The 12,714-nt window shown below is 40.4% G+C and overlaps 1 protein-coding gene across 1 annotated transcript in view; it reads left to right on the forward strand.

Moving 5' to 3' along the window:
* Positions 1–11,561, forward strand: part of tbx5b (T-box transcription factor 5b) — a 12,653-nt gene extending 1,092 nt beyond the window's left edge. Inside the window, exons 2-9 of the mRNA XM_014339375.2 lie at positions 21–167; positions 459–553; positions 849–968; positions 2,504–2,651; positions 4,033–4,185; positions 6,393–6,484; positions 7,403–7,656; positions 9,267–11,561. Of these exons, the coding sequence (XP_014194861.1) occupies positions 27–167; positions 459–553; positions 849–968; positions 2,504–2,651; positions 4,033–4,185; positions 6,393–6,484; positions 7,403–7,656; positions 9,267–9,853 (1,590 nt within the window). The 5' untranslated portion in view covers positions 21–26 and the 3' untranslated portion in view covers positions 9,854–11,561. The remainder of the gene's footprint in view (positions 1–20; positions 168–458; positions 554–848; positions 969–2,503; positions 2,652–4,032; positions 4,186–6,392; positions 6,485–7,402; positions 7,657–9,266) is intronic.
* The last annotated feature ends 1,153 nt before the right edge of the window (positions 11,562–12,714 follow it).

Consider the following 12,714-nt stretch of genomic DNA (forward strand, 5'->3'; position numbering starts at 1 on the left):
TGTGTGTGTGTGTGTATCAGTGGGACATGGCAAACGGAGGGGACCAGTACGGCCTTGCAGAGCCCCCTGACTCGGACTGTATGGATTCCCCAAAAGAGACCAAACAGGAAAATCCCAGCTTCACCCTGAACTCACCAGCTTCACCGCAGAGCGCGTCCAGTCAGCAGGTACCAACCTGTAGCTTACTCTGGGTTTTAATTTAAATGTACTTTAAAAAATTAATTCAGTGTTGTTGTTTTTTTACCAAACAAATAATAGCTGCTCGTCCAGTCATATTTTTTTCATAGAAATAAAAACAATAATTTCTGGATGCAGAAAAAAGTAAACAAAACTTTGTCATTGCTGTTGGTTTAATTTGCCACGGATTTGGCTTATAATGCCTATTAATTACTAAATAACTATTTAAATATAACTAGAGTTTAAACTTTAACTCGTGCACTCATTGTATTTTTGTACAGGGGATGGAGGGAATCAAAGTTTTCCTTCATGATAGGGAACTTTGGACCAAGTTTGATGAAGTAGGAACGGAAATGATCATCACCAAGGCTGGAAGGTAAAACTGTCGAATGACTTTAACACAAAGTAATTTTTATTGGTGGTTCGTGTTGTACCGCTTGAAAACAATGCAAATTATTTTTAATGTCACACTTTTGATCAAAACATAAACCTAACGGGACAAAATACAGTACGCGGGTGCCACCGGGCCTCAGCAGGGAAATTTTCTAAAGGAAACCAAATCCCTAAAGGAATCATTTTATTTTTTATTTTATTCATTTAAAAAAATAAATCAATATTTAATCATATATGTCGCTGTTTTTATTTGTTTTTTCTGGATGTGCTCCCTGAAGGAGGATGTTCCCCAGTTATAAAGTGAAGGTCACAGGACTCAACCCGAAAACCAAGTACATTCTCCTGATGGACATCATTCCCGGAGATGACCATCGCTACAAATTCGCAGACAACAAATGGTTCGTAGGAACATGTCTAAAACACGGTATACACACTTACAGGACATTCAAAGTCATGTTCGGGTAGTGAACGTAGTATGGCAGTGTGTTCGGGGTATAGGTCAGCTTCCCCACCAAAAATATATCTGAATATATAAATGTTTTAAGTGTATGGTAAAACAGAAAGAGGATGATAACAAATATGCAGCTATTTAAAATAAATGAATAAATACAATAATAGCTTTCCGAAAAAAATAAATAAATCAAAATTTCCATTTCCAGATCTCAGATTCCGCCATCTCCTTCCCCCTCTTTGCTTATGAACCTTATATCAAGAAACCTCTGAACTTAACTCTGGGTAAACCTTGTTGTTGTGGGTTTATACCCTCCACTCCACCCACGCTTGTGCACTCTGTAAAGGTCGGGTCCTTCTTGCAGACTGGGATGGCCTAGTTCCCCGTGTTTCCCCCCCGTTTCTGCCCGCCGGTTAAATCAGAATATGACGGGTTCACGGGGCGGACAGACGGCGCAGACCGGATTAAAATATCCAATTCAGCTGTTTGTTTGTGTGTGTGTGTGTGTGTGTGTGTGTGTGTGTGTGTGTGTGTGTGTGTGTGTGTGTGTGTGTGTGTGTGTGTGTGTGTGGGTGAGGGGAAATCCGACTGACAACTGACTCTGCAGCGAGATATCTGCTCCTTCAAAGCATCATTTGGTTATTACAAAGACACAAGGGGTCTGTGCCTTACCTGACACAAATTCCCAGCTCAGAGAGTAAAGTTACTGGAAGAGCTCGGTGTTTACACGGTAGTCTGTAAGTCGGTACTGGTCCGTAGGGCTTTGTTTCACCTTGTCCTGGGAGTTTGTAGAAATATTTTTGCCTTCCGGTGTAGGAGAATGGACAATACTTTCCACAAATGATGAAAAGTTCACACATCACAGACTCCCAGGCTAAACAGAAGCCTAAATCACTTCTGACACCGCGGAATCAATTCTTAATACTTTAGGAGCTGAATGTCCATGGCACTATTGCTAGTTTCCACGCACATGCGCAATAGTTGTTTGGGAAAATACATATCGACTCGTTTATGCTGTGCAAAGTATCCAAAGTATGTGGGGGAAAAACTCACCTGTACAAGTGTAACACATTATAAAATGTGCAGATGTTTTCTCTGTCTGTTTCTCAGTGACTACAAGGAAATTAGGAAAATAATGAATAATAAAGATGGTAGACCTTTATTGTTATTTTTCTTAATTATTAAAAAATACAGGTTATGCTAACGATTTCAGACTTTTGCCTGGAAATAGACAAAAACGGGATACGCGCTAGGGCAGTTTAGGAGGAAACGGTTCATTTGGGTTAACCGAGTTAAGGTCCAGATGTGGGTGTCTGCGTAAGCTCCAGCAAAACATAGTTTGTCTAATTAAAGAACCAACCAGGCCTTCTGCAGCCGGCGGCAGCGCTGGCCTGCTACACCACGAAAACCACTGGGACCGTGTGTGTCTGTGTGTCAGTGTCAGAGCATTTTCCGATCCACCGCGTTTCTTTGGTCATAAAGGTCGATAACGGGGAAGGCAGAGCCCGCGATGCCCGGTAGGCTCTACGTCCATCCGGACTCTCCCGCCACAGGGGCGCACTGGAGCCGCCAGCTTGTCTCTTTCCAGAAACTCAAACTCACCAACAACCACCTGGACCCCTTTGGACACGTGAGTCTGTCTGCTTAACAGTATTTTTTGCTTGTTTGCTTTGTTTCTGTGTCTGTCACAGACAGAACAAGAACACACGCTCTGTTTGATACAATAAAAAAAGTTTGCCCTTTGAATTTAGTTCCATTATTTTTACTCATAATAAGCATACAAACCATCAGCTGTCCTAATGAAGGTGGCCTGCGGACCAAACTAAATAGCTTTTATACGCATTTTAAATAATTAAACCTGAGAGGTGTTTTCAGTGTAAGAAAAATGACTATACAAAGTACAGCACAGGTCTGGTCAGCCAACACGGTCTCGGTCAGCAGGCAGGCAAAACCCGAGGAGCCCGTGAAGCTCACTCCTCGGGGTATAACTCACGCGACATCACAACACAACACAAATCACCGCGAGAGCCGCACAGCTCACACTGCACACTTGAGATGAGACACATACGGTTACAGGCGCGTGAGAGCAGATGATAGGCTATCGTTCTGCGCGCGCCTCTTGGTGCCAGTGCATGCGCACGCAGAAAAAATGGAAAAAGATGAAAGAAAGGACACAACTGTAATATTTTTATACTTGTTAATTTAGAGATAATCTGCAACTTTGCAGTTAAACCGAGAGCCCCCTGCGTAAACAAACGTGGTCTCGCCCAAACGCGCGCAGAGAGGGCCGCCATCCGGCCTAGATCCACTTGTGGAGTTGTCAGTGTCGTGGGAAATAGTTTAGACCGTGCGCAATAGTTTAGTTTTTAATAGTTTAAAGTTACCAGTATGTCCAAACTAAAGCTTAAAGTCTTTAACAATATCAAACGCGAATGAATCAGAAAGTCTAATTAGACATATGCGGAAATAGTTTGTTGATGATCAGTGAGTGCTGAACACATTTTTTAAATTCTGCATTATACCAGATGGTTGCTCGGGTGCGTACAATTTATTCAAAAGGCTTTAAATGTCATACAAAATTAATAAACAAAGATGAATATGTTGATTTAAAATGGAGTTTCTTTTATGTATATTTATTTCCTTTTTTCTTTACTTTATAGGACAACATGACCTTCATGAATAATTTTTGCGATTTTTCTAACCAATGCAGATGAAAAAAACCCCAAAACACTTGCAGGGTTCACATTACTGTGAGAAAATTAGTCTCGGGTTGTAACTGTATAAACAAAGATCCTTTATTGTTTTTACTGCTGACATTCACTTTGATCCTACTCACAGGTAATCTCTGTTTTAAACATTTATGTCAGCCAAGGATTCTGGAAATCAAAGTACCTTTACATGGGATTAATCGCCACCTGGATTCTAAAGTCTAGATCCAAGCATCTGCTAGTGATTTTCTGGAATCATGACAGGCCTGTCAGTCTCACCTACATAATATCTCCCCCATGTAGATAATACTCAACTCTATGCACAAATACCAGCCTCGTCTCCATATTGTCAAGGCAGATGAGAACAATGGCTTTGGTTCCAAAAACACAGCTTTCTGCACTCACATCTTCCCCGAGACTGCCTTCATCGCTGTGACGTCCTATCAGAACCACAAGGTAAGCCTAATGCAGAGCACACTACGAAGCACTGTTAAACATAGGGAGCCAACTGCAAATGCTGTAGCAAATACTGGAAGTTTCACAATGTATATGAATACAGTAGGGGTACTCTAAGTAACACAGATGCATTAGAAGTCCTTATAATGGTATAAGGACCCTTTAATGATGCTTATACAGTTTAACAATTGTTGATGTGAATATAAAGTGTAGAGTGATTTCACTGGCTGAGCTACAGTATGTTACAGTTATTCAAACAATAATGGAAATGGATTTCATAGTCTAATATTTGCACGTAAGAGCTGCTCTACTGTCACATCAGTGACAGATGCATGCATATTGTTTGGCCTTTTGGTCAGTAGTTATAGTCAAATTTCTTTCTCACACATACAATGTCTCACACACACACTCACAGTTGCAGGCACACACACACACACACACACACACACACACACACACACACACACACACACACACACACACACACACACACACACACACACACACACACACTGTCAGATTACTGTCTTTATTTTGTATCCAAAAAGCCAATTAGCATGCTCTTTGTTTATGCGTCATAGCTTAGTATTTGTAAACATGTAAACATTAAGTTTCTCCCTTTCTGTGTGTGTGTGTGCGTTTGTATATGTGCTCGAGCTTGTGTGAGTGTCAGCCTCTAATGACCTGTTTCTTTCCTTTAATCTGAGCTGAGCTAGTTTCCTCGGCATCTATTAGAAACACAGATTGCTGAAGCTTTGAGCCTCGTTGCTGAATACGTTCACATGCAATGGCTTCATTTTCATCACGTCTAATTTTCATAACAAATAACTGTAACTTAAATAGTTACAACTAAGAAAGTTTTCTGTCACAATTTATATTTCTATAGTTTGTCTTTTGATTTTCTTTTAGAAATTATAAATTGTAAGCAAAATGTTTTGGTAGACAAAACAGAAGCAAAAATCTTTGTAGCTTTAATGTGGCATTCTTCATTTTATTTATTATATCATTAAAGTTGAGGTTAAAAAACCCCCAATAATAATGATTTAATCCATCAGAAGGCATTTTGAGCTTATAACCAATTTGCATTGCATGGTTTTCTGTACATAGATATACTGCAATGTATTTCAACTTTAGCTATAATTCTTATCATTATAGTGTCAAGTTTGCATAAAATACTATAGGTAATACATGTACTTCATAATAATAAAATGGTAATAATTGTTAAATTATTATATTTAATACAAGTATGTAATTATAAGTACAATATACTTCTTGCTTACAATACATTTTATCACAAAGTCTATGTATAAGTTCATATATAAATAAATATATTTCTCAAATATATATATATATATATATATAGTAAGAGTAAGACTGTATTTGTATGACTTTTACACTTACACTTTTACACTTACAGTGCTACAATAATAATAATAATATGATATATTACAGTGATAAAAATGTCCAGAAGAATTATTACAGCTCTTCTTCTTCTTCTTCTTCTTCTTCTTCTTCTTCTTCTTCTTCTTCTTCTTCTTCTTTATTATTATTATTATTATTATTAGAGATTGTATTAATTTTTTCAATTCTTTTGGTGAAACATATTATTACTAAAAAGCTTTATAGTTACATGGTAGCTATAGTTAACACAAGCAGTATAAATAAGTAATATGTAAGACACTAATGTGGTGCTAAATAGAAATCAGAGCTCTTTAGCCAGCAGTTTGGAGTGGGTTATCAGTATTTTCAGCACTTCAAAGTTTGTTTGGACCTGAGCTCGTGTCAGATCTTCAGCCGGCTCGCCTCTTGTGTGATGGTCTTGGACTTTGACCAAATGAAATCCCTCAAAAACCGCAAAGATTTACCTCCATGACATCACTGGGAGAAGTTTGAAGCTTTAACATCAAAGCTCGAAGCTTTGGACCTCTAAAAGCTTTGGCCTGAAATCCTTAAACCTGGCGACTGTTTGGGTAAACAGTTTATTCTGTGTCAGCTGGCGAGAACACTGTTCGCTCCGTTAGAAACGTAAGCAGCTGAGGAATGTTGGCCATGCAGAGCTCCAGCAGTCCTCCTTTTAACACTTGCAGGTCCTCCGAATAATAGTAAACCATTCATTTAGTCAATGGGAAAATAAAAAATAAAAAACAGAGCATGCCTTTGGGCCTGCAGACCTGTGCAAGTAAAATATTGCTCTGCTTTGTCCTCAGATTACACAGTTGAAGATAGAGAATAATCCTTTTGCTAAGGGATTCAGAGGCAGCGACGACAATGAGCTGCATCGCATGGCAAAGTTACAAGGGTGAGTACAGCTTCGTTGATGTTTGTGTGCTTGTGAGCTTTTAGAAGACACAATTGCTATTCTTCTTTCTCGACCTCCGTCAGCTGGGAGGGGGAGGTTGTTATGATGGGGTACATATGGTCTAAGACACAAGTGTGTCTGTGAGTGGAGCCAAGTGGTATAAAGAGATGTCAGCCATTGTCACCTGAAGGTTGATCTTAGCCTGAAAACCCGCCCTGAACATGCAGCACAAACACAAATGCACACCCAGCATCATTTCCTTTGCTGCATTGATAAGTCCATGATATCATGTTGCTGCTGGTCTATTTAGGCTGTCACCACTGATCAGCTGACAGGCCTATATTGTGTCGGGTTGCGTGCTGAACTAATCTCCATTTGAGTGGTGTTGTGGCAGGCAGTTTAGAGGTTTTTGCAAGCCAATGGGATTGACTGTCACTGAAGGGAGGTTGAGGAAAGACAAGGGGGGAGACAGAGGGTGGGAGAGCAGCATTAAATGCAGAACCACTGCTTTATTGGAGAGGAGAGGAGATTCTATGTGAAGTGACAGGGATGAATGTTTATTTTTAGAACGTTGAATTATCTCACAACAGCACTGTGTGTATGTGTGTGTTACTGTCTCAGTGGGAGTCAGGGCGATGTGGCCCGCTGTCTCCTGCACATCACTGAGTTCACCAAGAGGGCAGTGTGCACAGAAAGAGATCAGAGCTGAAAGGATGGAGAATATCTAAATAGACTTGAAGGAAAAGGGGCAAAAAACAAGAATTCAACCAAGCAGAATTTAATAATAAGAATATAATAATACATGCACAGATTTGCACATTCTAGAACAGAAGGCTTGTGCTGCTTTCCTGTGCTTGTTACAACATCTGAGATAAACTGTTACCCCATGCTGTAATCTTGTTTTCCTCTCTGTTACAGCAAGGATTACCCAGTGGTCCCTCGTAGTACTGTCCGTCAGAGAGCCTGTTCTTCTGGGAGTCCCTTCAGTGGGGAGGGTCGCGGTTTGCGGGGCTCCCCCGAGGCTGTTGGGTCTCCTTATAGCTGTGAGAACGGCTTGAATGGTAGCAGCCCTCAGGAGCTACTGAGTGCTCCACCCACGCACTACACCCTGCCTCATCCACACCTGCAGTCTGGCCAACAGCAGCAGGTGTACCACTGCACCAAGAGAAAAGGTAAGAGGAAATCGTGTGTTCACACCAGGTTTAAATAAATCATATAACGATAAAGACAAAGGGAATACAGAGTTTTATTTAATATAAAGTTTTGTCTTTTTGAATGAACATTCAAGGATGCACCATCATCCTTCCAGTTTCCAGCTTGTTTTCAAAAGAATTCATGAGAATATATCTATGTATATATATACATATTTATATAGATAAATAGATAGATAATTACTAACTAATTAGTAATTAGTTAGTAAATTAGTACATTTAACGAACCACCAACAAAGACGTTCATCTACCAGTGGGTGATGTAGTGAAGTTTATATTTAACTATTATTCTACACTCTGCTTGACAAGGACTGTGATATTATTATTATTATTATTATTATTATTATTATTATTATTATTATTATTATTATTATTATTATTATTATTATATTTAATTGAAAAATGTTGAAACTGCAAAACCTCGAGGGATTTTGAAAAAACATGTGCTCATTGGCAAGTGATGGCAACCACTTGTTTCAGAAAAGACACGTTTATTATGTTATACTGCCCTGCATTGTTGTATTTTCTATTCCATAATGCACCAAAGTCTTGGAGTAGGTGATAGGTCTGGTCTGGACGCAGGCCAGTTTACCAGCTGACTCGCACTTGGCAACATTTGACATTGTTTGCTATTGTACTGCTGAAATAAGCCAGTACTTCCCTGAATGGCAGCATATGTTGCTCAATAACTTGTATTTATTGTTCGGCATTAATGGAGTCTTTACAGATGTTACACATGTCACATCATGGAGGGCCTGCGTATAAATGTCTATGAACTGTAAGTGTTCTTCTTTTTTTCATGGGAAAGTTTAAAATTGCGACATTAGTGGTGAAATGTGTTCACTGGTGATGGCTTCCTGAGCCCACGGAGTCCTTTCTACAGCAGAATGTTGTCTATTTTAGGGCACCAAAGCTCAGTATTGGTCTTTGGCTTTGTTTTTTATTTACAGAGATTTCTCTGATTTCTCTGAACCTTTTATTACCTTTATTTGTACAGTGTATGATGAATTAGCTAAATTGTTTGCAGTTTTTCTTAATTAAGAAACAGAAGTCTTATTTTGTAATTAAAGTCTTATTCATAACGGGGAACCCCTCTTCATATTTACTTCTAAAAACTTCAAGTCTTACAGCCTTAAAATGGGATCAAATCCAAAAACATGCATTAAAAAATGAATGAAATAAAATTTCTTAGTTTCAGCATTTGACATGTTGGCATTGTGTTATTTGTAATTAAATATAATGATTAAACGATTCACAAATGATGGCATTCTGTTATCTTTAACATTTTACATAGATCCCCCATTGATCTGGGTGCAGTTCTGGTGCTTTGATGTTTATTTCAAGGTTTTTTTTTTCTACAAACAGCATTGCCAAAATTTGAAAGTATTGAAAAGAGTTATAGACAGGCCTACTTTGAAATTTGAAACTTCATGTGTACATTTTTTTGTGTCTCAGCTACTTAAACTGCAGTAAATGGGAAGTTATAAATTGAAAGCTGGAACTCTCGCAGCTCTCATTTATCTTCAACTTCAAATGGAAAACCAGCATTTTTTTTCTCTGTCTTTCTGTAGTGGAGGAAAACTGCTCCTCGGAAAACCACCAGCTTTCATACAAGAAACCCTTCATTGGTAGTTCACCAAGTGAAGGGGAATCGTACTATCACCCCTCCTCCTATCCCCCTCCTCCACCCGGTCTATCCAACAACCCAGCCCTGGGGCTCACTGACTCTCCTTACAGCTCTGACATGGGACAGCGTCAGGCCTGCATGTTTGCTGGATCGGAGTCCAGAATGGATGAACTCAGCTGTGCATCCTGGTCATACCCCTGCCCTATCCCGACCGCCATGACCCCAATGGAGCCCTACCCGCCTTACACCCCTCATCCACCCTACAGCTCCAGTCCTCAGGGCTCTCGACTCAGCGCTATAGCCCACCAGACCTCTCCGCCACTCGGAGAACACATCACCAACGATCCCTACCAGAGACGGAACTCCGCACCTCCATCTCAGAGCTCCCAAAACATTCACAGCAGGCAGCTCGGCTCTCCTCTCAGAGAATATCCCCGATACACGCCCAATCTGTCTCCTCCTCTCTACCACACACTAGAGACGCACACACACATCCGGTGTGGGGTGCCAGAATGGAGTGCAGCCTCCTAACTAAACCAGAGGATATATCTAAAGACTGATGAGTGGACAGAGATTCCTAGTCCCAAATTTAAAGAGTCTTCTTTTCGCTCTTCTGAAAGAAGCTGCACTACATATGGACTAAATATGATATTAATTTTGTAATATAATTGTGAAAAGTGTGATCTTGTGCTGTGTGAAGCGGTCTCATCTGTTAGTCATGTTTCTCCCCTCTGCTGGAAGGAGTAGTAGATTGTTGAGGACAGGACCTGGACAACAATGATGCTCCAGATGTTCACAAAAGAAAAGCTCCTTCTAACTGCAAAGTGAAAATTAAAGTTTGTGTTTTGTTGTCTTTGCGTAACTCAAAGACTGGTGTGATTCAAATGTTTGCGCTGTGAGCACTAGGCTTGTTCTCCTCTCAGTGACTCCCACTTTTTTTTTTGGTATTGTGAAGGATTTAAATTGTGACCCACTGTCAGACAGGCAGTGACATTTACTGACCAAAATAATCTGAGCTCTCACAGCAGAGCCTAAGGGAGATATTTTTCCTCTTTAGTGTTCAAAGCGCAGCTCTATGCTCAGTCTCGGTGAAGGAGAAAAGGCATGAGTTGTCCGAGTGAGTGTGTGCACGCGTGAGCCTGTGTATATGTAAAGCCTATGTCAGCTCAGCTCAAGAATGCTATGAGTTCATTTCCAATGAGACAGGCAGTGGTAGCTGCAGGCACTGCACCATCGAGATAAACAGTTTGTTTAGACCGCGCTACAGGCCCAAAGACCTGTAAACACTGTTTCCACTGCATTCTGGGTAAATGCACAACTCAGCGTCACACAGCTGTCACCGCTGTCCTCTCAGTCACCCTAGCCTGACCAATCAGCTTGCTCTGCTCACTCGGAACACGCCAATGAGTGCGTGGCTTTCTTTTATCCTTAGCTGACCAGTCAGATCAGGAGTGCAGCGCGTGTTATGCGTGCGTGCGTTGGGCCCATTTTTGTTTGTTTGTGAATTATTCATGAGTCCAGTGGTGATCCTTGACACGTGGGGATTGCTCAGCAATCACAAAGAAACACAGAGCTGTAAATGTTGATACACCAACTCCTGTTGTCTTTTCATTTTAAATCTGAATTAGTTCCTGTGATACATACAGCCTTACTTCATTGCTTGCTAGATTTGGTTAGGTACGCACATTTCCCTGCAGTCCTTAGGACACTTTCATCCTTGTAGCTAAATGTGAAAAACAAGCAAACAAAAGAAACAAACAAGAAGTGTGGCCCTTTTTGTGAAGAATAGATACAGGCCTCTGGTTTATGTGTTAACAGTCTGTTTTTTTATATCTCTGCCCAGGTGTTTTAACATGCAGTAACTTGTGATATGGTGCTCTAACATTACAAATTATTCATTCAGAGAGAAGATCCTCATCATTCCTTGATATCTATTCGATTTGTGTGTGTGTGAGAAGGTGTGTGCGTGACGTTGAAATAAGAATTGATTGTTCTTTTTAGTTTGTTTTTTTAGCCCTGTTCCTGCCAATAGTATTTATTACTCTAGATTTGTAAAGAATAATTTGTTGTTTGTGAAATAAGATGGTATTGTTCGGAGATCATTGTTTCTCTTTGAGGGTTTGTTTCCAGTTTTGCCCTCCATCTTCAAGTGGTGATAAATATTTGTGATAAACAAACTTTTCTGTTCTATGAAATTACAAAAAAGGGATTTATAAACAGAAATTGAATAAATTTTAGAGAGAAAGTCCTTTGGTTGTAGCATTCTTCTTTGTGACTAGGGAGCAAACACAGCAAGGACAAACGATTAACATTCCCGGCGGGTTATTTAAAGTATGTTCGGCACCTCTGGAGTGGAAACTCTTTTAAGTGGAGGGCAGTTTATCTATTTTGAGGCATGTATGAATTTGAAAGATCTGATAACAAGTGTAAGCTCATTCAACAGTGTTGGAGAGAGTTGTTTAAAGTGTAAGAGTGTTTACTATGCTGTCTTATCAAGCATAATGGACCCCAGTGTCTGTTACTCTTCTTCTCAGCAGCCAAACCTCCAGAGCAGTCTGGGAGCTGCACATACCTTGTCCACCTCTTCTTATCTCTGACAGGTTGTTTGGCATCTCTAGTCTCCACCAGCTGGACCGCCTCACTGACAACCTGCTGCCCAGAAAAGGGAGGGGTCTGTTGGGATCGAGGACAAAGGAAGGTGGGGGTGTGTTGGTGGTCCCCACACTTCTCTTAGACTCCTTTCCAAATTGCCGTTTGCCATCCTGCCATCTCATGTTCCTGTGTCTCCACAAGAAAAACCTTGTATATTGCTACACCTGACAATTCAGAACTGATTTTTTTCTTTTATTGCAAAAGTGTTTAAATAGCCTTTAACCATTGTATTTTAATTGTACTTTATGTTTGTTAGAAGTTTTCAAACTTTCCTTTCCCTTTTGTTCCTTTTGTTCCTTCCTCTGTCTCTCATACACCATGAGGTCAAAGGCTAAGCAGGCAGCTCTTTAGAGGGTCTGTTCCTCGTTAACCCTTTCGTCTCCAGAGACAAAGGATCTCTGGGGCCTCCAATGCTACAAGGAGAATCAGAGAGTTTCATGCCTGCTTATAGTGTGAGGGGGCTCTGTGATGTCTCTTTATGGCTGGGAAGTTAAGAGTAAAGTGCTGGGTTAAGTGTTGAGGTAATATTAAACACAGCAAGCGCAGGTTGTGTGTGTGGTGTGTGTAAAGGACCTTAATTAATCAGTGGAGGACTTTCTCAGACCAGCTGGTTAGACAGTAGATTGATGAACCTTTGTGATCAAAGAGCCTAAGTGGTGCTTATCATTATCTCCCCATCACCCCCCTCCAGCACACACACACACACACACACACACACACACACACACACACACACACAC

This window comes from Haplochromis burtoni, unplaced genomic scaffold, assembly GCF_018398535.1.
Source record: "Haplochromis burtoni strain Fernald_Lab_line unplaced genomic scaffold, NCSU_Asbu1 Contig_276, whole genome shotgun sequence".
Classification (NCBI taxonomy): Eukaryota; Metazoa; Chordata; class Actinopteri; order Cichliformes; family Cichlidae; genus Haplochromis; species Haplochromis burtoni.